A 25938-nucleotide genomic window follows, 5' to 3' on the forward strand; every position below is an offset into this window, starting at 1 on the left:
AAAAGATTAATACGGAGGGAAAATTAGAGGATGAGAGAAAGCTAGCTAGAAATATAAAAACAGATAGTAAGAGTTTCTATAGATATTTTAAAAAGAGTTAACAAAGTGAGCGTTGGTCCTATAGAAAGTGAGTCTGGGGAACTAATAAGGGAAAATAAGGAGATGGCAGATGAACTGAACAGGTATTTTGCATTGGTCTTCACCATAGAGGATACAAGTAACATCCCAGAAATAGTTGTAAATCAGGAAATGGAAGGGAGGAAGGAACTCAAGAAAATGACAATCACCAGGGAAGTGGTACTGAGCAAATTGTTGGAGCTGCAGGCTGACAAGTCCTCGCGTCCTGATGGACTTCATCCTAGGGTGTTAAAAGAAGTGGTTAGTGAGACAGTTGATGCATTGGATTTAATTTTCCAAAATTCTTTAGATTCAGGGACGATTCCATTGGATTGGAAAATAGCGAATGTAACTCTTTTATTCAAAAAGGGAGGGAGACAGAAAGCAGGAAACTACAGGCCAGTTAGCTTAACATCTGTCATAGGGAAAATGAAAGAAGCTATTATTAAAGACATTATAGCAGGGCACTTAGAAAATTCAAGGTAATCAGGCAGAGTCAACATGGTTTTGTGAAAGGGAAATTATGCTTAACCAATTTATTGGAGTTATTTGAAAACGTAACATGTGCCGTGGATAAAGGGGAACTGGTGGATGTACTGTACTTAGATTTCCAGAAGGCATTTGATAAGGTGCCACATCAAAGGTTTTTGTGGAAAATAAAAGCTCATGGTGTAGGGAGTAACATTTTAGCATGGATAGAAGATTGGCTAGCCAACAGGAAACAGAGAGTAGGTATAAATGGGACATTTTCTGGTTGTCAAGATGTAACGAGTGGTGTGCCATAAGGATCAGTGCTGGTGCCTCAACTTTTTACAATTGACATAAATGACTTGAATGAAGGGAACAAAAGTTGTTAAATTTGCTGATGATAGAAAAATAGGTAGGAAAGTAAGTTGTGAAGAGGGCATAAGGAAGCTACAAAGGGATATAGATAGATGAGTGGGCAAAGATCTGGCAAATGGAGTATAATGTGGGAAAATGTGAAATTGTGCATTTTGGCAGGAAGAATAAAAAAGAAGCATATTATCTAAATGGTGAGAGATTACAGAGCTCTGAGATGCAGAGGGATTTGGGTGTCCTAATGCATGAATTGCAAAAGGCTAGTATGCAGGTACAGCAAGTGATTAGGAAAGCTAATAGAATGTTATCATTTATTGCGAGGGGAATTGAATACAAAAGTAGGGAGGTTATGCTTCAGTTATACAGGGCAATTGGTGAAACCACATCTGGAGTACTGTGTACAGTATTAGTCTCCTTATTTAAGGAAGGATGTAAATGCATTGGAAGCAGATCAAAGAAGGTTTCCTAGACTAATACCTGGAATGGGTGGGTTCTCTTACAAGGAAAGGTTGGAAAGCTAGGTTTGTATCTGCTGGAGTTTAAGGAGAGTAAGAAGCAACTTGATTGAAACGTATAAGATCCTGAGAGATCTTGACAGGGTGGATGTGGAAAGGATATTTCCTCTTGTGGGACAATCTAGAACTAGGGGTCACTGTTTAAAAATAAAGGGTCGCCCATTTAAGACAGAGCTGAGGAGAAATTTTTTCTCTCAGAGGGTCGTGAGTCTTTGGAATTCTCTTCCTCAAAAGGCAGTGGAAGCAGAGTCTTTGAATATTTTTAAGGCAGAGGTAGATAGATTCTTGATAAGCAAGGGGGTGGAAGGTTATCGGGGGTTAGGTGGAAAAGCGGAGTTGAGGTTACAATCAGATCAGCCATGATCTTATTGAATGGCAGGTGGGGCCCTCCTGTGATCAGGCACCCTGTGCCTGAAGTGAGGGCAGCCTTGATACCCCAACTGCCCCAATGCCCAACAGGTCCCTGGTCCCCCCCAATCGACTCCCCTTGTCTTGCTGTGGCCTGACTGATCGCCCCCTTAGTTTGTATTTTCTATGAGTATAGAAGATTAAGGCTGGTTGAATTCAGGCATTAAGGATGATTAAAGGATAAATAGGGTAGAGAAGGATGATTAGACCTGCTGCCAGACCTGCTGAGTGGTTCCAGCATTTCTTGTTTTTATTTCAGATCTCCAGCATCCGCAGTATTTTGCTTTTATATATGGATGATTAAAGGATTGGGTAGATAGAAAGAAACTATTTCCTTTGGTGGGCGAGTCTAGAACCAGGGCTTATACAATGCATGTCCTTGCTCCAGTTGCCTGTTGCATATCGACATCCTTTCATATATATTTTCAACTTCAACATCCAAAAGATACCTGCATATAATGCAGTATGCTTTTAAATTGGGCCATTGATAACCAATTTACATTTATTATCTTTAGGCTGCATCAGCTAATGGCCAATTTGGTTCCAGAATTCTTTTGATCGACGACATGAGTTTGTTATCTTGGTGGGAAGGAAGGGAGCATTTGTACATTTCATCAGTAACAGCCTGTAAACGACACCCTGTTATTTGAAATCCACCCTTCCCCCATGTATTTTAATAATGATTTTCCTCTTTATTCTCTTCACTAGGTTCTCCTGCTCCCTGTGTGCTCTGTTCTTCTCCACTCTACTGATATCAGTTGTGTTTTCCATCATCCCCTTCTGCTACAATGTGATCATCCTTGCCTTCGTCATGGCTGTGGCCGGGCTGGCCATGGGCTGCATAGACACCATCGTTAACGTGCAACTGGTTCGCATCTACCAGAAGGATTCGCCCATCTTCCTGCAGGTTGGCACACATTAGTTGGACAATGCCAGTCTTCAGATAGTTTTATTTGTTGAGATCCTCATCCTCTAGAATCACAAGCATAACCTAAAAAAATAGGAACAGGAGTCAGCTATACCCATGGAGCTTGCTCTATCATTCATTAAGTTGAGGGCTGATCTCCTACTTCAGCTCCACTTTCCCGTCGTTTTCCCATATCCCTTGATTCCCTACATACCCAAAAATCTGTTTCATCTTGACTAGACTCAACGACTGAGCATTCACAGCTCTCTGGAGTATAGAATTCCAAAGATTCACAACTCTGTGAGTGCGGTAATTTCTCCTCAACTCAGTCCTAAATGGCCAATCCCCTTATCCTGAGACAATGACCCCATGTTCTAGACTCTCCAGCCAGGAGAAAGAGCCTCTCTGCATCTGCCCTGTTAAGCCCACTGTGTATGTACTCATATCATCTTCAACCAAGTATGGAAATAGATAGCAACTTTTCATTGTAAATAGCGGAGACGTTCCATCCATACCCTTTTCACAATCAAGCTATTATAATTTTAAAGGGGCCCTACAACTGGGGTATATATATATCACACCAAATCTCCCAAAGTGTTCCATATGCAATGAACTACTTGAAGAGTGCTATGTAAACAATTGTTGTGTCTATTGTGAGCACAGCAGGATCCCAGAGAGACCAAGCAGTTAATCAGCATTTAGCAGTGTTGATTGAGGGAGCGATACAAACCAGCACACACGCCGAAACCGTTGGCCAATTGCTTTGGTTTGACCTAATTAATCAGCACTGCATTGATGTGTGTTCAAGTTTCCAGAATCAGACTTGAACACATGACCCTGTGACTCAAAGGCAAGAGTGTTACCAACTGAGTGCCAGTAATGGTGGTGACAGGAAAGAAGAAAGTTACTCAATTGGCACAACAATGCATGAGAAACTAAGTGGAAATTTTTTTTTTAAATGCCAGAATGACCTAAAAGCTGTTGCGTGAATCTGCTTCTTCCTGTCATATGCAGTTCTATGTCCACCAGCCCTCATCACCTGTTTTATATATAATGAATGTGCTGACTTGGTGTGATGGTGGGAAAATGATGCAGAAAGCACAGTTGGACCACTTGTGCATCACTATATTTTTATGAAGCTCCTGCGGGCTTCAGCCATTGATGTGTGCCCTTACCAATGTTGCCCGTTCAGGAACGATGGTGTGTTTACAGTTCTGTCTCCCCTTGGCTGATGTCACATGACTTGATAAGAATATTTACGGTCAGCAGAAATAAGGGGCTACCCATCCAACTCTAATTATGCTTTGTTCAATTATCCAAAAAAGCATACAACAACAACTTGCATTTATATACTGCCTTTAACATAGTACAAATGCCCCAAGGTGCTTCACAGGAGTGTTACCAACCAAAAGCTGACACCAAGCCCTATAAGGAAATGTTATTACGGTGACCAAAAGCTTGGGCAAAGAGATAGTTGTAAGGAATTTCTTAAAGGAGGAGAGGGAGTTGGAGAGATTTAGGGAGGGAAACCCAAAGCTTAGGGCCGAGGCAGCTAAAGGCATGGCTACCACAGGCAAGGCGATCAAAAGTAGGGATGCACAAGAGGCCATAATTGAAGGAGAGCAGAGATCTCGGATTTTGTAGGGCTGGAGGATGTTCAGTGATGGGGGCGTTGGGAGGGGGGGTCGGGATCAAGTCCATAGAGGGACTAATGAAGGAGAATTCTAAATTTGTAATATTGTTGGCTGGGAGTCCCTAAGCTCTTTGGAATAACAGTCAGAGAGATAAATCTCTCTGTGTATTGTGTAACAGCCCCCGACAACCAATTTTATCTGCAGTGCCTGTAGAAGAGTCTGTCACTCTAGAATTGGCCTTTATAGCTACTCCAGGCGCTGCTTCACAAACCACTGACCACATCTAGGCGCTTACCCATTGCCTCTCGAGACAAGGAGGCCAAAGAAGAAGAAGAAGAAGATGTAATCTATGGGAAGGAATAGTGGTAAATTATAGTTTGTGTATAAGCCTGGACCACTCTAGATGGAAGTAGAGGAGGTGCGTTTAACTTTCATTGTAGGTTCTAGAGGACACATAAATTAATTCAAACCTGCCTCTGTTGCATGTCAAATCCTTTAGAGCTGGCAGTTTATTTAGAACTAATAATAGCGATTGTGAATGGATCATTTTAATAGCAGTAACAGGAGCCAGTAATAGATCTGAATTTCACTTCACCCCTCAGCCAAGACAAACTGTTTGATTATATCTTCTTCTTCTTCTTTGGCCTCCTTGTCTCGAGAGACAATGGGTAAGCGCCTGGAGGTGGTCAGTGGTTTGTGAAGCAGCGCCTGGAGTGGCTATAAAGGCCAATTCTAGAGTGACAGACTCTTCCACAGGTGCTGCAGATAAAATTGGTTGTTGGGGCTGTTTCGCAGTTGGCTTCTGTCTTTTTTCCTGCCAACTGCTAAGTCTCTTCGACTCGCCACACTTTAGCACCGCCTTTGTGGCTGCCCGCCAGCTCTGGCGATCGCTGGCAACTGATTCCCACAACTTGTGGTCAATGTCACGGGACTTCATGTCGCGTTTGTAGACGTCTTTAAAGCGGAGACATGGATGGCGGGTGGGTCTGATACCAGTGACGAGCTCGCTGTACAATGTGTCTTTGGGGATCCTGCTGTCTTCCATGCGGCTCACATGGCCAAACCATCTCAGGCGCCGCTGGCTCAGTAGGGTGTATATGCTGGGGATGTTGGCCGCCTCGAGGACTTCTGTGTTGGAGATGCGGACCTGCCACCTGATGCCAAGGATTCTCCGGAGGCAGCGAAGATGGAATGAATTGAGACGTCGCTCTTGGCTGACATACGTTGTCCAGGCCTCGCTGCCAAAGAGAAAGGTACTGAGGACACAGGCTTGATACACGCGGACTTTTGTGTTCCGTGTCAGTGTGCCATTTTCCCACACTCTCTTGGCCAGTCTGGACATAGCAGTGGAAGCCTTTCCCATGCGCTTGTTGATTTCTGCATCAAGAGACAGGTTACTGGTGATAGTTGAGCCGAGGTAGGTGAACTCTTGAACCACTTCCAGAGCGTGGTCGCTGATATTGATGGATGGAACATTTCTGACATTCTGCCCCATGATGTTCATTTTCTTGAGGCTGATGGTTAGGCCAAATTCATTGCAGGCAGCCACAAACCTGTCGATGAGACTCTGCAGACACTCTTCAGTGTGAGATGTTAAAGCAGCATCGTCAGCAAAGAGGAGTTCCCCGATGAGGACTTTCCGTACTTTGGTCTTCGCTCTTAGACGGGCAAGGTTGAACAACCTGCCACCTGATCTTGTGTGGAGGAAAATTCCTTCTTCTGAAGACTTGAACGCATGTACAACAGTAAAGTCCAATGTATAGACCTGAATTTGGGCTATATTATTATATATACGTTCTTTCTTCATGCTTTTGTTGATTGCTTGATTCCAATCAAAGCAGAACTCAATTCAAAGGTCTTGATATTTTGAATAAAAAGAAATAAATCCAACTCACCCATTTATTCATCGTAGGTTAATTATTTAACACTACACCTTGCAGCAAGTTTCTCAATGTTGAACATGTGCATTCAATTTTATGGTCAGATTTGTTTTATTTTAGAAAAAATTAACCCTCTACTGAGCAGAAAGACTGCAATGTAAACAAGGTGAGGCACAGAAGTCTGATAGGTGGATTTATATACTGTTCATCTCCCTACTTTTGACTTTCTGATTGTTGCAAAATCACTGACATAGAGACAAAGAGCATACCTGTTGGACAAGGCACAAATGGTGTGTATTTCTTGATACTTTAAGATGTCCTCTTGATATCAAGGTGCTTTCCTTTTTTAATTGATTGATGGATGGGAACCTTTGACTTGTGTAAGATTTAGGTTCGGGAGTCACAGATACCCAAAGGAGGGGGGGTTGAATTCATAGGTGGTTTCTAAATTAGTTTATTGAGAAGAAACAGTTTAAACATAATGTATATTAAGAAGCAGCAGTTTAAATATGATGATGCATAAGGTAGATAAACAGATAAGACATAATAGGTTGAATGGATTACCGATCCCAGATCATACAGTGGGATAGAAGGGTGTTGGCAGTCTCCCTGATGGATGAGGCAAAACGAGGTGCTGGTGGTCTCTTTGGTCCTTGGGATCCTCAGTCTTCTTCTTAGGCCAAAGCCTAACACTCGACCGAAGCCGAGCTTTGGGAAGTTCTCCTTCTGTCCAAAGAAGACTGAAGATTTCCCTCCTGAGCACCTGTTTATGTACTTCATTTCTTGGGGCTAGTGGTTTACACTATGTCAGTCACTTGTCCGATGCCAATTGCCCAATCATCAAAGGACAGGTACTAAAAGTAAACGCCTCCCATGCCCATCATTCTGCCCCCAGAAGTCGCCTTTCATCATATCCATTTGTAAGCTTCTGCCAGATACATATCAGATACAGGGGTGGTGCAGTGGTTAGCACCGCAGCCTCACAGCTCCAGCAACCTGGGTTCAGTTCTGGGTACTACCTGTGCAGAGTTTGCAAGTTCTCCCTGTGACTGCATGGGTTTCTGCCGGGTGCTCCAGTTTTCTCCCACAGCCAAAGACTTGTAGGTTGATAGGTAAATTGGCCATTGTAAATTGCCCCTAGTGTAGGTAGGTGGTAGGAGAATTGTGGGGATGTGGTACGGGACATGGGATTAATGTAGGATTAGTATAAATGGGTGCTTGATGGTCAGCACAGACTCAGTGGGCCGAAGAGCCTGTTTCAGTGCTGTATCTCACTATGACATGTCTAGAGAGGGTACAAGGCTCCATCTTACCATCAGTAGGCATGTCTTGTTTCAATGTTTGTGCTAGTCATCACCTTGGCAGAGTTAACAGGTCTACACTGTCCTGGCTGCTTGCTACAGTATCTTTCTCAATAAGCGAGAGAGAACTATTTCTGTAAGATGCAATTAGCTTCTTAAGATTTTATAAAGTTATTAGACAGCCATTTCTTACAGATCTCCCACCTTGAGAAGGAAATATCCTTATTGACTTTTCACAACTGGCCCTGATTAAGCTAGCTATTTCTGAGCTACCACCAAGAATAAATGTATAAACCTTTCCAGTAAAATATGACCACTATCGACTCAGATTGGCGCTCGCCACTGCGGATCATCTCACTCAATTCTAAATGATTGGCATGTCATAAATACGTAAGGGTCAAACAAAAGATGCTGCATGGACTGAAAGATTCTCCAGCTTTTCTTTTAACTGTATCCATTTTGTGAATACTTCTTGCCAAGTATTAGACCTAGCCCTCAATTGTTTTAATCCAGTTTCCATATCCTTCTTTACGTTAAGTGAAGCTATTTCTATACTATGCCAACAATCTTACTCTCTCTGACAGGTATAATTCTATCGTGAGTATTTTTAAGTCTGTTTCTTTATGGGGTATGTGTCAATGCCTTGATGATTTAAAATGTTGTCTCACTCTATTAGCCACATTAACCAGTCAATGTTGTCCTGTTGTCAAGCTGAGCATGTCTGAGAAATGTTCTTCAGTGCAGGTTCACCATGCATTTCTGCATGTTAGTTGCTTCACGTGTAACAGATCAAAGTTGCACACTTACACCTGTATCCCAATATCATGCCATATGTTCCATCCTCCGCCAGCCATTCTTGGACTTTCAGGTGAAGTTTTCAAAAGATCAAGGGGGGGTGGGGGTGGGGGTTGGGGGGGGAGCGGTAGTGTCTGTCTGAAGACCTTTGCTTAGCTTCCCCTGCATGATCCCAATATCTCAGGTAGTGGCCAGACTATTTAAATATAGTTTTCTTTAAAAATCATAGGCAAGGACACAGACATCTCCAAGAGAAAGCTATCAATTACAAGGGTGATTTTTCCAAGTCCCATTTTTTTCTGTCTCTATCTCTTAACCTCAGTTGCTCTCATCCAGTTTTACACATCCAATTATTTACCATTCTGTCACATTCATGAGCCCCGGAGGAACTATATAGTCCAATACAATATTATTGTAATATCTTTAAAACCGAAATCAAACATTCCCACTTGATTCCAGGTATTAACACATTCTGTTTGTCTTGCGCCTAACATTTTGTTTTACAATTATCCCAAATTTGTTTCTCCTCAAAAGAAACCTGTTTTTTTGCTACTCAGGAACCACCTAGACTGCTCTTCATTAGCTTTTTTTAAAGAAAATTTGATTATCCCCTTAAATTTCCCTTTGAGTACTTCAAATGACTACTTATATCAATCTATTTTGTCTATTCAAATCTCAGAAATTAGTACCCCCTGGCTTGGTGGTTTTGCATGGTGTTTTACATTAAGGACAGAAGTATTTGCAGTGAGTTTAGATTTAACATCTACATCTCTCCTTCTCAAGCACTTTGTCTCAGAAGATAACAAACGACCTGAATATATTAAGGCCAAGACTTTGAAAGGCAAAGCCTTTAGTCCAACTTGTCACCATGCTGTGACATTTCAGGTCTGCAGATAAGTTCTTAAGTTCTTCTTTAAAAAAACTGCAAGATCTCTTGCTGCGGTATCCGTACTCGTGCCCTGGAAACCATTGTCATCTGTTTAAAAAAAGAATCCATTGTGGCTCTGTCCCAAAGCCCATTGGGTTACTTTGTCTCATTATATCTGTCAATTTAAAAACTTCAAATTTAATAATGTCCAATATATAAATTTGCACTCAGCAATACAAATGTTGCATGGTGAATGGAATGAAAAGAAAAGCTGTCAGCAGAAAGAGTTAACTTCTCTAATATAAAAGCAAAATACTGCGGATGCTGGAAATCTGAAATAAAAACAAGAAATGCTGGAACCACTCAGCAGGTCTGGCAGCATCTGTGGAAAGAGAAGCAGAGTTAACGTTAACTTCTCTGCTTGTTTATAAAGGGGCGGAGCAAAACCTTCTCAGGTGCTGGCAATTGTGTCTCTTTACATAATTGTTTTGCAATTGAAGACGAACCAAACACCATTTTAAAATGTTTTCCCAAGTCTGAAGCCCTTTTTAAACTTGCACAATTTTTTTTGAATCCTTAGGAATTACACAATTTTTCCTTGTTCATTCTTCAGGCGCCTTTCCAAATGACTGTAATAAAACTGAAGAAAAATAAAACTTAAATTTAGTTCTCACTGTTGAATAAAACCTTCAGCATTCTTACAGCAAAAAGAGTTAAAGATAACACTGCGACACTGAAGGTGTAGAAAAGGGGGCATTTTCAATTCTTGATGTTTGCTGTTAACCCCATTTGGAAAAACAGTCAGTAAGACATGTCTTTAAACTGCAAAAGAAAAGCAATAGCAGTTTTATTTTTAAAACAATAGTCCAATAAAAGCAAAGTGCTTTAAAAACTTCAAATTAGATTTCTGCCCATCATCTTCAGGGCTTCAAGGCTGAAGGGCATTGGTGAGACCACTGCACTGTGTACGGTACTGGTCTCCTTATTTAAGGACGGATGTAAATGTGTTGGAGGCAGTGCAGAGAAGGTTTACTAGACTAATACCTGGAATGGGCGGGCTGTCTTACGAGGAAAGATTGGACAGGCTAGGCTTGTATCTGCCTGAATTTAGAAGAGTAAGAGGCAACTTGATTGAAACATATAAGATCCTGAGGAGTCTTGACAGGGTGGATGTGGAAAGGATGTTTTTCCTTGTGGGAGAACAGGGGTCACTGTTTAAAAATAAAGGGTCGCCCATTTAAGACAGAGATGAGGAGAAATGTTTTCTCTCAGAGGGTCCTGAGTCTTTGGAATTCTCTTCCTCAAAAGGCGGTGGAAGCAGAGTCTGAATATTTTTAAGGCAGAGGTAGATAGATTCTTGATAAGCAAGGGAGTGAAAGGTTATCAGGGGTAGGTGGAAATGTGGAGTAATCAGTTCAGCCATGACCTTATTGAATGGTGAGCAGGCACGAAGGGCCGAGTGGCCTACTCCTGCTCCTAATTCGTATGTTCGTATGAAGCTTATCGCTTACAAAACAAACTGTTCAGTGCCTTTTTACAGTTACAAAACTAACTTATCCAAATAAAAATGAAACCCCTCACCCAGCATCTTTATTTGAAAATGTAATTCAGTTTTTATATTTTTCCAATTTTGGGTGCGCAATCTTAAATGGAAATAAACAGACTCACATTCACACTTTCATACTTTTGTGCAATTTCGAAATACTGGTTCAAAACCAAAACATGCTTTAAGTTTCTCACAAAAGGGTTAAACGACTTTTAGTTCTGTGCAGAGAACAGTGAAGCTGACATAGAATTTTTTTTTCTCACGGCAGATTTAACTTTTGTTGTGGGCCCTTTTAATTTAAGTTTGTGTTTCTGAACATCCTCAGAGAGCCTACCGAGAATGCACTCCCAATCCCCATTGTACTCCTCTAAAATTCTCATGATATCTTTCGCCTGTTTTCTCTGCCAGTATATCTGTCAACTGCCCCCTGTGAAATATCATTGTACTTCTGTCTTTACTTAACCGAAACTCTCCTGATGTTTTTTTTTACCAGTCTCAGTAATACTCACATGGATTTAACTAAGCTGCTGTTTCTCACAACTCAAGGCTATGATTCCGACCACTGTGAATCCCACTCCTGACACCACTGTAAGATTCAGGTGCGAGTCACAGATACCCAAAGAAGAGGGGTTAGAGTTGAAGACATAGGTAGTTTTTAAAGTAGTTTATTAAGAAGCAACAGTTTAAACATAATGTATATTAAGAAACAGCAGTTTAATTATGATGATGCATAAGCTAAATAGAAAAGGCATACGACCCGTAACAGATTGAATGAATTACCAATCACAAACCATGCAGTGGGATAGAACAATGTTGGCCGTCTCCCTGATGGATGATGCAGGTGAGGTATTGGTGGTTTCTTCTGTTCTTGGGGTCCTCAGTCTTCTCGAGCGACCAAAGTGTGAGGCCAAAGCCTAACACTCGGCCGAAGCCGAGCTTTGGGAAGTTCTCCTTCTGCCCAAAGACTGAAGAATTCCCTCCTGAGCACCTGTTTATATACTTTATTTCTTGGTGCTGTTGGTTTACCCTATGCCAATTACTTGCTTGATTCCAATTTTTTTTTTTTATTCATTCATGGGATGTGGGCGACGCTGGCCAGGCCAGCATTTATTGCCCATCCCTAATTGCCCTTGAGAAGGTGGTGGTGAGCTGCCTTCTTGAACCGCTGCAGTCCATTTGGGGTAGGTTTACCCACAGTGTTAGGAAGGGAGTTCCAGGATTTTGACCGAGCGACAGTGAAGGAACGGTGATATAGTTCCAAGTCAGGATGGTGTGTGACATGGACGGGAACTTGCAGGTGGTGGTGTTCCCATGTATTTGCTGCCCTTGTCCTTCTAGTTGGTAGAGGTTGTGGGTTTGGAAGGTGCTGTCTAAGGAGCCTTGGTGCATTGCTGCAGTGCATCTTGTAGATGGTACACACTGCTGCCACTGTGCGTCAGTGGTGGAGGGAGTGAATGTTTGTAGATGGGGTGCCAATCAAGCGGGCAGCTTTGTCCTAGATGGTGTCGAGCTTCTTGAGTGTTGTTGGAGCTGCACCCATCCAGGTAAGTGGAGAGTATTCCATCACACTCCTGACTTGTGCCTTGTAGATGGTGGACAGGCTTTGGGGAGTCAGGAGGTGAGTTACTCGCCTCAAGATTCCTAGCCTGTGACCTGCTCTTGTAGCCACGGTATTTATATGGCTACTCCAGTTCAGTTTCTGGTCAATGGTAGCCCCTCGGATGTTGATAGTGGGGGATTCAGTGATGGTAATGCTGTTGAATGTCAAGGGGAGATGGTTAGATTCTCTCTTGTTGGAGATGGTCATTGCCTGACATTTGTGTGGCACGAATGTTACTTGCCACTTATCAGCCCAAGCCTGGATATTGTCCAGGTCTTGCTGCATTTCTACACGGACTGCTTCAATATCTGAGGAGTCACGAATGGTGCTGAACATTGTGCAATCATCCGCGAACATCCCCACTTCTGACCTTATGATTGAAGCAGCTGAAGATGGTTTTCCCCAGAGAAATACCCTGGGTCTCTGGGTTACTAGTCCAGTGATAATACCACTACGCCACCACCTTCCCAAAAATTGCCCAATCATCAAGGGATAGGTACTAAAAGTAAATGCCTCCCATGCCCAAAACTCTGCCCCCGAAATCACATTTCACCATATCTAGTGCTAGGCGCCATTTGTAAACTTCTGACAGATACATTTCTAGAGAGGGTATGAGGCTCCATCTTACCATCTTTAGGCATGTTTTGTTTCAGAGCTTGTGCTAGAGTCATGTCCTTGGCAGAGAAAGCAGGCCTTCACTATCCTGGCTGCCTGCTACAGAACAAGAAAGAGGGAGAACTATTTCTATAAGATGCAATTCGCTTCTTAAGATTTTATCGGGTTATTAGACATTCATTTCTTACACTTGGCATGATGGCCTCCTTTTCTCTTTGCTCACAGGTTCTCCATTTCTGCGTTGGTTTCGGCGCATTCCTTAGCCCAATGATAGCAGATCCCTTCCTTTCTGAAACAAACTGCATTCAGAACAACCTCACTGCGAACGGGACGATGTCTGACTTGACGCATATTCGAAAAACCCTGGTGCCGCACCATCTCGTAAACGAGACCAAATTTGTTCTGCCGACTGATGGGCTCGTCATCTCACAAGTGTCCTATGCCTTCTGGATCATGGCCCTGATCAATGTGAGTAAAATATCATGAAATAAGGTGTTAGGAGCATATGAATATGACAGGCAGGAAAAGACCAACTGCTCCATTAAGCCTGCCACATATACCATGATGGCATCTCCCATCCCCCACCCCTCACTATTCCCCGTCACCTGACCTGCAGTCCTTGGAGTGGCAAAAAAAAACCAGAAAAAGCCCAGGGTCCATTAGGGGAAAGAATTCGTCTGGAAAATTCCTCTTTGATCCCCTCAGGTGATGGAAACTAGTCAAGGAGATCACAGGGACCAAGTATTAACCATAAAGACGCTTTCTATATGTTAAGTTTTGTGTCCTAATCAGGAACTGGTCCCACTCCCTCTTAAAGGCAGGAAGTCAGTGCCTCACCCCCACCCCGCAAGCACCGGAGGCTCACTATTCTCAGGGAAAAGAAGAACCGCCTAACACCCAGTCTATTCCTACTTTTACACAGTTTAAACTCATGTCCCTGATCCCCCCCAATCTGTTAAAATGGAATAATCTGTCAATAGGGATGCTATCCAGCCCTTTATTTTATAGACCTTGTTATCTCTAAGCCTGTGCTTTTGCTTCATAAGAAATAGGAGTGGGAGTTGGCCATATGATCCCTCGACCTTGCTCCGCCATTCAACGTCATGGCTGATCTTAAGCCACGACTCCACTTTGCAACCTGCTCCCCTTATCCCTTCAAAGCCACCAACTCCCACGAGGTAGAAATTCCCAGGTGCCGATCATTTTCCACTGCTCATAGGATGCGTCCATTTTTCATGTGTAAATCTAGACAGTGGAGTGATTTTAAAGTTAGGCTTCCAAGCCATGAAGTGCGCCCATACCCATGCCCCCTGATTTCAAGCAGGCTGGCAAGATGTGGGTGCTAATTGGGTATCACAAGGCAGCTACCCAGCTTTTACCCACAGGAATGTAGACAAGACATGGGCACTGAGGTTAGGTTCTTGTTGTACCCTTACAGATGAGGGTGAGGAACAGAGTGGTATAGGTGAGGCCAAGGGGGGGGGGGGGCCGGGGGGGGGATGGGGGCAAGCCCAGCCCTGCATTGTTTTTAAGGGGTTCCCAGAGAAACACTCCCGCTCCTCCAGACAAAAACAAACAATTACTTCAAACTCGCCTTTTCTGGAGCCTGTTTCAGTCTCTCAGCTGTGGAGCTCATCTGTAAGGGTACAACAAGCTCCAAGCTGAAAATGCAATCGAGGCTCAGTTTGTGCATCATAGACCTATGGTTAAAATTGTAGTCCGGTCTTGATGACATCATCAGAGCCTGATCTGCATATTAAAAGATGTCTCCCAGGGGGTATCCCACTCGCTTGTAAGAAAAGAAAAGGACAGGCTAAAATTACATCCCATGGGAAGCAATCGGAGGGCATGAGTCGCTGCCCCAATTTTAACTACTTGCTCAGACGATACAAAGACACATGGACCCCTTGTGGTATTTCCAATTGCACTGGAGGATTTGATTTGCAGTAAACACGATTTGAAACTGCCCAGAAATGAATAAAATCCTGGATCAATTGACATTTTCAGGACTGAGATCAACAGACTATTTTGTCGAGGCATAAAAACCAAAGATAGATGGAATTAGAATGCAGATTAGAATGCAGGGCCAAGGGGCTGAATGTCCTCCCCCTGTTCCTCTGTTCCCATGAAATGTGGTGAAACCCCTTACAAATCGTAGTCCTGCTCAGTAAGAAACTTTGGACAGAAAGTTTTGTGATCAAGGTGCTTCCACTGATGTCTAATAAAAAGAAAATCAAAGGAATTTGTAGCACCTCTAATGTCCAAAGGGCTTTGCATGTGATTTTGAAGTGCAGTTACTGTCGTTAGGCAGGAAACTTGGCAGCCAATTTGCACACAGCAAGCTACCACAAACATCAAATGAATAAATTACCAGACAATCTGTACCTGACCCAGCGGGACTCACAATCATACAATTTGTTTTTTCTTTGGCCTCCTTATCTCGAGAGACAATGGATACGTGCCTGGAGGTGGTCAGTGGTTTGTGAAGCAGCGCCTGGAGTGGCTATAAAGGCCAATTCTAGAGTGACAGGCTCTTCCACAGGTGCTGCAGAGAAGGCACTTACCTTCTCCCCGAAGCTGGCCTCGCGTCCCTTGAGCTGGTGGAGTTCCCAAGGTCTGAGAAACCCAACACGCAAAGCACAGCTGGCACAGTGGTGCGGTGGTTAGCACTGCAGCCTCACAACGCCAGCAACCCGGCTTAAGTTCTGGGTTCTGCCTGTGTGGACTTTGCGAGTTCTCCCTGTGACTGTGTGGGTTTACGTTGGGTGCTTCGGTTTCCTCCCACAGCCAAAGACTTGCAGGTTGATAGGTAAATTGGCCACTGTAAATTGCCCCTAGTGTTGGTAGGAGAATGGGGATGTAGTAGGGAATTTGGGATTAATGTAGGATTAGTATAAGTGGGTGGTTGTTGCTTGGCACAGACTTGGTGGGCCAAAGGGCCTATTTCAGTGCTGTATCTCTAAATAAATAAACTTAAATGTGAGGTTCCCAGCCTCATTAAAGTAATTAAATTGCCAACTTGCTTTCTGGGAGTGGGTTGGCTGCCTGGCCCTGTCCCACCTCCACTCAACCAGGAAGTGGGTATGTTGGAGGCAGGTTTGAGATTTTTCAAATTTTAGCTTCTCACCCGTCTAATTTTTAGGGGTTAAAATTCACCCCATTGTGAGGCAGTCACAGGTGTAGTCATGTTGTATGATACCAGCAGGCTATTAGCCAATAATTTGCTCTATCCTTCCCACTCTCCACACAGAGTGACAAATCTCCCATAAGGAGTGATTAAGCAGACGGGTACATGCGAGCACTTGTAAAAGACACAATCTCCAGTTCAGATCACGAGGGTCCTATTGCCGCCACTGCACTCACCACCACCCCCCACCCCCCAAAACCCTCTCACATATTACACTATCGTATAATGAAATATTGTGCAGTGTGGGTACACTCCTAAACGTAAGATGTTCAGGCCATTTACGGGAGTGACCATCACTGCTGTACCCATGAGATATCTCATCCATGTGGCCACTCTAGTGGGGCGTCACAGCCCTCTGAATGCAGTCACAGGATAGTGATCAGGAGATGTAACAATAGCTCAAATAAAACCTCGTCACAGAATCAAACAGCACAGAAGGAGGCCATTTGACCCATCGTGCCTGTGCTGGCTCTTTGAAAGAGCTATCCGCTTAAAGATTCTTTGTCTTAGGTGCCCTAAGCGAAAGTGAAGCATACAGAAGGAGGTCTGAACCTAGGACTTCTATGCGCCAGTGCTGCACCAGGGTGGATGTCTGGTCTGTATGGCTCATTACAGATGACATATGTTACCTCCAGTTCATTGAAGGGAGTTAATGGTGCCTTTTGTTTCCTTTTAATCCATTTCTTTTCCTCTGCAGCTGCCAGTGCCTGTGGCTGTACTTTTCCTGATGTGTAAACAGGGAGTGGGGGGCTGTTGTGGTAAGAAAAGTGTGCCACTCTTACCAGCCGAGGAATTGACCCCTGACATGCAGTTGGACAGTTTATCATCAGGACAGGAGAGAACGCTACATGCTAAAGGTGGGTAAAGTTTACATCTGAAGAAGTGAAACAATGTCAACACAGGGTAAAATGTATGTGTGCAGGTGTATCTATCTTCTCAAGTGTGCATGTGAGTGTGTCAGCCACTTCAGTGGCTTGAGCACATAATCCAGGCTGACACTACTAGGGCAGTACTGAGGGAGTGCTGCACTGTTAAAGGTCATAGAGATAGAGAGATACAACACTGAAACAGGCCCTTCAGCCCACCGAGTCTGTGCTGACCAACAACCACCCATTTACGCTAATCCTACATTAATCCCATATTCCCTACCATTCTACTACCACCTACCTAAACTAGGGGTAATTTACAATGGCTAATTTACCTATCAACCTGCAAGTCTTTGGCTGTGGGAGGTAACCAGAGCACCCGGCGGAAACCCACGCAGTCACAGGGAGAACTTGCAAACTCCGCACAGGCAGTATCCAGAATTGAACCCGGGTTGCTGGAGCTGTGAGGCTGCGGTGCTAACCACTGCGCCACTGTGCCACCCATGATTTTCCTTTCACAAAGCCATGCTGACTATTCCCGATTACCTTGAGTTTTTCTAAGTGCGCAGCTATATCCTCCTTAATGATCGATTCCAACACCTTCCCCACGACAGAGGTCAAGATAACTGGCCTATAGTTGCCTGCTTTCTGCCTTCCCCACCCCCCCCCCCCCTTCTTGAATAGAGGGGTTATATTTGCTACTTTCCAGTCTGATGGAACCTTTCTAGAATCTAGCAAATTTTGAAAAATTAACACCAACACATCTACTACCTCATCAGCCACCTCTTTTAAGACCCTAGGATGAAGCCCATCATGTCACGGGGACTTGTCAGCCCAAAGCTCCATCAGTTTGGTCAATACCGCTTCCCTGCTGATTGTAATTTCACCAAGTTCCTCTCTTCTTTCGCCCTCCTGATTTACAGCTATTGCTGGAATGTTTTTTGTATCCTCTACTGATGGGAGTGAGGGTTCCTCTGGAGAATGCAATGACAGTCTTGTCAACAGCACCATGGGATGCTCAGCTGTGTAGGGAGGGAGAAGAAAAGACAGGAGAGTAATAGCGGTAGGGGATTCTATAGTTAGGGGAACAGACAGGCGGTTCTGTGGTCGCAGACATGATTCCAGGATGGTATATTGCCTCCCTGGTACAAGGGTCATGGATATCGCCAAGTGCTACATGGCATTCTGGAGGGCAAGGGTGCACAGCCAGAGGTCGTGGTCCACATTGGTACCAACGATAAAGGTAAAACAAGGGATGAGGTCCTGCAGGCTGAGTTTAGGGAGTTAGGAAAGAGATTAGCAAGCAGGACCTCAAAGGTAGTAATCTTTGGATTATACCCAAGGTCACGTGCTAGTGAGAATAGAAATAGAATACACCAGACGAATGCGTAGCTGGAGAAATGGTGCAGGAGAGATGGCTTCAGATTTCTGGGGCATTGGCCTCGAATTATTTATTTGCTGCACTAAAATTGGAAGTCAAATAAATGCAAGAAAAATGGTTCTAAACAAAATGATCAAACGGGCAACCACCTACCGACCACTGGTACCCCAGCTCATACTTAGTAGATAAACTTAAATGACCTTCTGGGGAAGGTGGGACCTGTACAAGCTGGACGGTCCACACCTGAACAGGAATGGTCTGAATATCCCTGCAGGAAGGATTGCTGGTGCTGTTGGGGATGGTTTAAACTAGATTGGCAGGGGGATGGGAACCAGAGGGCAGTTTCAGATAGGACAAATTCAGGGCAGGGAACGGGAGACAGAAAATTAGTGAGTAACTCTGAAAGGCAGAGGAAGCCAAGGTTAAAAAGTGTGCAGCGCAGGAATTTGGCAGTGTTAAAAAGTATTTATTTAAATGCAAGGAGTATAGCAAATAAAGCTGATGAGCTGAGGGCACAGATAGACACATGGCAACACGATATCATAGCTATGACAGAAAGCTGGCTTAAAAAGGAGCAAAAATGGCAGCTCAACATCCCTGGATATAGAGTTTTCACGCAGGATAGAGGGGGATAAAAAAAAAAGAGGGGGTGTAGCATTATTGATTAAAGTGATTAAAGAATCAATTACAGCTGTGAGGAGGGATGATATGCTAAATGAATCATCAAATGAGGCCATATGGGTGAAGCACAGAAATAAAAAAGGGGCAGCCACACTACTAGTAGTGTACGGTAGACTCCCAAATAGTGAGATGGAGATAGAAGAACAGGTGTGGAGGCAAATTTCTGAGTGCAAAAACAATAGGGCAATAATAGTTGGGGATTTCAACTACCCTAATATCAACTGGGAGACAAACAGTTTGAAGGGCACAGAGGACACAAAATTCTTGAACTGCATTCATGAGGGCTTTTTTAGCCAGCACATAACGAGCCCAACGAGAGGGGCGTAATTCTAGATTTAGTCTTAGGAATTGAAGCTGGGCAAGTGGATGATGTAACAGTTGGAGATAGTGACCAGAATACAGTTAGATTTAGCATTATTATGGAAAAGGACAAGGATAGAACAGGAGTAAACGTTCTACATTGAGGGAAGGCAAATTTTACAAAGCTGAGAGGTGATCTGGCGAAAGTGGACTGGATACAACTACTTGAAGGAAAATCAGTGGCAAATCAGTAGGAGGCATTCAAAAGCGAGATTCTGCAGGCACAGTGTAGACATGTCCCCACAAAGAAAAAAGGTGGTACTGCCAAATCTGGAGCCCCCTGGTTATCTAGAGGCATACAGGGGAAGATAAAACTGAACAAGAAAGCTTATGTAAACCCGTTTGCCCTCTAAGATGCCCTTACACTATTTTTTCCCCAGTGCTGGCCAAACCTTCAACCAACATCAAAAATACAGTTAATTTGGTCATTACCTCATTGCTGCTTGTGGGAGCTTGCTGTGCGCAAATTGGTTGCTGTGTTTCCTGCATCATAACATTGACTACACTTCAAAAGTACTTCATTGACTGTAAAGTGCTTTGGAGTGTCCCAAGATAGTGAAAGGTGCCATATAAATGCAGGCTATTTTGTTTAATTATGTGAGACAAAGAGAGAGAGATGAACTAGGTTAACTACACCCAGAAAGCAGAAAACACCAAAAAGGAAGATTTTGATTATGTACGTTTGTGTAATAAAGTGATAGCTATTCAGCAACTCTATTTTCATCGAATCATAGAATGGTTACAGCACAAAATGAGACCATTCAGTCCATTAAGCCTCTGCTGACTCTCTGCAAGAGCACTTTAGCTAGTCCCACTCCCCTGCCCTCTCCCCGTAGCCCTGCAAACTTTTTCTCTTCAGGCACTTATTCAATTCCCTTTTGCAAGCCATGATTGAATCTGCCTCCACCACACACTCAGGCAGTGCAATCCCGATCCCAACTACGTGCTATATAAAAAAAGTTTTTCCTTATATTACCTTTAGATCTTTTGCCAATCACTTTAAATCAGTGTCCTCTGGTTCTCGACCCTTCCGCCAATGAGAACAGTTTCTCTCTACCTACATTGTCTAGATCCCTCATGATTTTGAACACCTCTATCAAGTCTCCTCTCAACCCTCTCTTTAAAGAGAACAACCCCAGCTTCTGTAATCTATCCACATAGCAGAAGGCCCTCAACCCTGAAACTATTCTCATAAATCTTTTATTTCCTCCCTCTCTCCTAATTAATCCAATGGAAATAAGAAATGGGAAGAGATGTAATACGGGGCTGCAGACTTGCTATCACCTGTTCTATCGTAGTCAGAATCGCCCCCCAGTCAGTCCACACCACTCTCACACCCAGCTATCAGCTTGTGAGTGCGAGGTTGACTGTTGCCATCACTACTGTGGAACACAATGTACGATAGACGCCTAAAGATGAGAACTTAAATATTGTTTGCATTCGGAGTGGTCAATCAGTGCCAACAAAAGCTGTGAACCAGTTATCTTATAACACACTAATTACGGCTGTTAAATCAATGGGCTGAACTTCAAGTTCCTATTAGGCAGTCATCTTGTTCAATGGTACACTTACTGGCCTATTACCAGCGCAAATTACAACCCTCTTCCTTGTAGTTTGTTAGATACATTTTAGCCCTATAATCTTTGAAACTTCTGAAAGTTGAAAGTAATAGAAGTTAATTGTACCCTAGACATTAAACCTCTTTTTAATCTCTTCCTTCCCTCTCACCCACTCTGATTTTCTTCTCTCTTCTGAAAGGTTTGCTACAGTGTGGGTTCACTTTGCCGGGCACGGCCCAGTTGGTAACGCTCTTGCCTGAGTCACAAGGTTGTGGGTTCAAGCCCCACTCCAAAGGCTTGAGCACAAAACTCTGGTCTGTCACTCTAGTTCAGTACTGAGGGAGTGCTGCACTGCCAGAGGTGCCATCTTTCAGATGAGATGTTAAACCAAGCTCCTGACTGCCCTCTCAGGTGGATGTCGAAGATCCTGTGGCACTACATCAAAAAAGAGCAGAGGAATTTCCTGGCCAATATTCATCCCTCAACCAACATCACAAAAACAGATTGTCTGGTCATTATCACATGGCTGTTTGTGGGAGCTTGCTGTGCGTGCACTTGCTGTCATGTTTTTTCTACAATTCAGCAGTGACAGCACTTCAAAGAGTACTTCATTGGCAGTAGATCACTATATAAATGCAAGTCTTTCTTTTTTCTTTTTTACATAAATGGCAGCTCTTCACCTGTAGAGCCTACACTGTGTCTTGTCAGTAGCTGTTCAGCCACAGGGTTCACCATTGCCAGACTCAGTCCTTCTCTCATTCAGTGTCTGCACACTTTCACTGTACAGCAGCAAAAATAGCGATCAGGAGCTGGAATACTTGCTGAATCTTTCTTCAATACCCTTCTTAACTCAGCTAGTAAAGAAACAGACGTTTCTGTTTTTGCTGCTGGGCATTTAAAAAGCCTGGGCACAGCAGCTGCAGGAAAATCCAGTGGGGAGATGTTCCTGGCCCTGATGGAGTCCCTCCTGATTTTCCATTTGTTAATTGTCAATTAACTAATGGAAAAAGGACTAGAGGGCAACGAATGAAGGTTGTGGGCAAGAGATGCAGGGGGAATATGAAGAAGAACTTTTTTGTCAGCAGGTGGTAATGACCTGGAACTCGCTGCCCACAAGGGTGGTGGAAGCGGAGACAATGACATCAAGAGGAAATTGGATGGCCACTTGAAGGCAATAAACATGCAGGGCTACAGGGATCGAGCGGGACTGAATGGATAGCTCCATGGAGAGCCAGCATGGATTTGATGGGCCGAATGGCTGCCTTCCATGCCATTAATGACTCTATGGCTCTAATTAAAATGGATGAAAGAAAGAAATAACTTGCATTTATATCGCACCTTTCACAACTTCAAAGATGCTTTACAGCCAATGAAGCACTTTCATTACTGTTGTAATGTAGGAAAAAGCAACAGCCAATTCACACACAGCAAGCTCCTTCAAACAGGAATGAGATAAATGAGCAGGTGATCTCTTTTTACTGGTGGTTGAGAGATAAATGTTAACCAGGAGAGGGTTTAAAATGGGCTGGGATTCCTTACAGATGTGTGCTTCTCCTCTCCTAATTTTTCTGTACTAGTTGTGTCGAGTCAACACAATTAGCCCAGATAGAGGAGCAGAAGAATCTGTCGCCAATGTAGTGCCTGCATTTGCTACTCCTGCTCAGTCCACCCAGGGCTTTGGATCTGTACAGGTTGCTTTCAACCCTGGCAAGTGTATTTACCCTGAAAAAAACTGAGCAACAATAAATGTTCTTCAAGAAACATTGGAACCAAAGCATGTGCAACACACATTCCAGGGAGGGAGAAAGTATTGCACCTCCCATTTGTGTTAAAATGGCTCCTTGCATAATCGGAATGTGCACATTAAAGAAAGATTTGCATTTTTGTACCGCCTTTCACAACCTTAGGACATTCCGAAGTGCTTTACAGCCAATGAAGTGTAGTCACTGTTGTAATGTAGGAAACATGGCAGCCAATTTGCACACAGCAAGCTCCCACAAACAGCGACATGATAATCACCAAACCATCTGTTTCAGTGATGTTGGCTGGGGGACAAACATTGGCCAGGACACCTGGGAGAACTCCCCTGTTCTTCTTCAAAATCATACTATCGGATCTTTTACGTCCACCTGAGAGGGCAGATGGGGCCTCAGTTTAACTTCTCATCCAAAAGACAGCAGCTCTGACAGTACAGCACTCCCTCAGTACTATCAGCCTGATTTACATGCTGGACTGGGACATGAACCTCTGACCTACAGATGCAGAGAGGAAAGTGATGCCATCTAAGAAACTGTTGAACCTTGCACCAGACCCTGTGTACCTGATCTGAATTAGCATTTCCTCTCCAATTCTGGTATTGTAAGTACTGATAAGACTGGAATTGGATGGTGTCCCCACTCTTTGATGCATAAGGAAGTGTGAAGGAGGTTGATAATCTTGAAACTTGTTTGCAAAACACGGCAGACATGTTGTGTAAATAGCTGGAGACCATATGTTATATTTAAATAGCAGCAATTTACATGTGACCTAGGACATGTGGCAAGGTTTGCAACCATAATTCACAATCAATTTTTCCTCCAGCAGTTAATTTCTGATCTAGTTGAAGCAGTGAGCTGACCGGAGGGCCTTTATTGTAAGGGGGATGGTGTATAAAAGTAGGGAAGTCTTGCTACAACTGTATAGGGCATTGGTGAGACCACACCTAAAGTACTGTTTTGTTGATCTTATTTAAGGAGAGATATACTTGCTTTGGAGGCAGTTCAGAGAAGGTTCACTAGTTTGATTTGTGAGGTGAAGGGTTTGTCTTATAGCAAAGGTTGAGCTGGTTGGGCCTATACTCATTGGAGTTTCGGAGAATGAGAGGTGATCCTCTTGAAATATATAAGATTCCGAGGGGACTTGACAGGGTAGATGCTGAGAATATGCTTATCCCTTGTGGGGAAATCTGGAATTAGTCGGCACAGTTTCAAAATAAGGGGTTACCCAGTTAAGACAGAGATGAGCAGGAATTTCTTCCACTCTAGGGTTGTGGGTCCTTAGGTACCTGAATAGTTCAATTCTGGATCCGCACACTCTGTCACAGGTGGGGCAGGTGGCATTCGGTGAGGCGAGTGAATGGAATGTTCGAATTTCCAAATGCTCCTTCCGCTGTTTGCACTTGGTCACTGCCTGAGCATGTCGATGTTGTTCAAACTGGCTGGCACCTTCACAAATCTTTCTTCTCCATTTTGAGTGGTCTCGGGCAAAAGATTCCCACGAATCGGTGGAGATGTCATATTTTTTCAGAGAGGCTTTAAGAACATCCTTGTAGCGTTTCCTCTGCCCTCCTGGTAACCTCTTGCCGTTACGGAGTAGAAAGCTTGTTTTGGTAGTCTTGTGTCAGACATGCAGACAATGTGGCCTGCCCAGCGTAACTGACTAGCCATGACCAGTGTCTCGATGCTGGGGATGTTGGCCTGAGAGAGGACACTGATATTGGAGTGCCTGTCCTGCCACTGAATTGGCTTGTAGGGTCTGTGAGCCAGATCCCGAGGATCTACATTTCTACCTCGAGGATGACGTTAGTAGTCTTAACTCAGGATGATACAAGCCTGGAATCTGAACTAATGAATGGCTTAAAATGATGAAGTGACAGGAGAGAGAAAAGTGGGAGTGCAACGAATTTGGCCTAACCATCAGCCACAGGAAAACAAACATCATGGGACAGGATGTCAGAAATGGTCCATCCATCAATATTGGCGACCACGCTCTGGAAGTGGTTCAAGAGCTCACCTACCTAGGCTCAACTATCACCAGTAACCTGTCTCTTGATGCAGAAATCAACAAGCGCATGGGAAAGGCTTCCACTGCTATGTCCAGACTGGCCAAGAGAGTGTGGGAAAATGGCACACTGACACGGAACACAAAAGTCCGAGTGTATCAAGCCTGTGTCCTCAGTGCCTTGCTCTATGGCAGCGAGGCCTGGATGACGTATGTCAGCCAAGAGCAACGTCTCAATTCATTCCATCTTCGCTGCCTCCGGAGAATACTTGGCATCAGGTGGCAGGACCGTATCTCCAACACAGAAGTCCTCGAGGCGGCCAACATCCCCAGCATATACACCCTACTGAGCCAGCGGCGCTTGAGATGGCTTGGCCATGTGAGCCACATGGAAGATGGCAGGATCCCCAAGTGCACATTGTACAGCGAGCTCGTCACTGCTATCAGACCCACCGGCCGTCAATGTCTCTGATTTAAAGACGTCTGCAAATGCGGCATGAAGTCCTGTGACATTGATCACAAGTCGTGGTAGTCAGTTGCCAGTGATCGCCGGAGCTGACGGACAGCCATAAAGGTGGGGTTAAAGTGTGGTGAGTTGAACAGACTTAGCAGTTGGCAGGTAAAAAGACAGAAGCGCAAGGGGAGAGCCAACTGTGTAACAGCCCCGGCAACCAGTTTTATCTGCAGCGCCTGTGGAAGAGTCTGTCACTCTAGAATTGGACTTTATAGCCACTCCAAGCGCTGCTTCACAAACCACTGACCACCTCCAGGCGCTTACCCATTGTCTCTCTAGATAAGGAGGCCCAAGAGAGAGAGAGAGAGAGAGAGAAGAGAGAGACAGGATAGAGAAAAGTGGGAGTGGGTAGATGATGGGCTGAATAGTCTAAAATACATTCGCAGAGACGCAGCTCATGATGTAACGGCCCAGAATTGATTTTGCATTACAACAGTGACTACATTTCTCAATTACTTCATTGTAAACTTTGGGATGTTCTGACGTTGTGCAAGGTTGCTATATAAATGCAAATTCTTTCTTTATTCAAAACATAGGAAAGAGGAATGCTGTTTTACAATGAGAAGGACATTTTGGACATGTATAAAGGGCAATTGACTAAAGGC

The 25938-nt window shown here is 43.9% G+C and overlaps 1 protein-coding gene across 1 annotated transcript in view; it reads left to right on the forward strand.

Moving 5' to 3' along the window:
* LOC137383977 (major facilitator superfamily domain-containing protein 4A-like) overlaps window positions 1–25938 on the forward strand; it is a 71730-nt gene that overhangs the window by 25715 nt on the left and 20077 nt on the right. The window contains exons 2-4 of the mRNA XM_068057473.1: window positions 2589–2787; window positions 13252–13494; window positions 16911–17070. Coding sequence (XP_067913574.1) covers window positions 2589–2787; window positions 13252–13494; window positions 16911–17070 — 602 coding nt within the window. The remainder of the gene's footprint in view (window positions 1–2588; window positions 2788–13251; window positions 13495–16910; window positions 17071–25938) is intronic.

This window comes from Heterodontus francisci, chromosome 25 (assembly GCF_036365525.1).
Source record: "Heterodontus francisci isolate sHetFra1 chromosome 25, sHetFra1.hap1, whole genome shotgun sequence".
NCBI lineage: Eukaryota > Metazoa > Chordata > Chondrichthyes > Heterodontiformes > Heterodontidae > Heterodontus > Heterodontus francisci.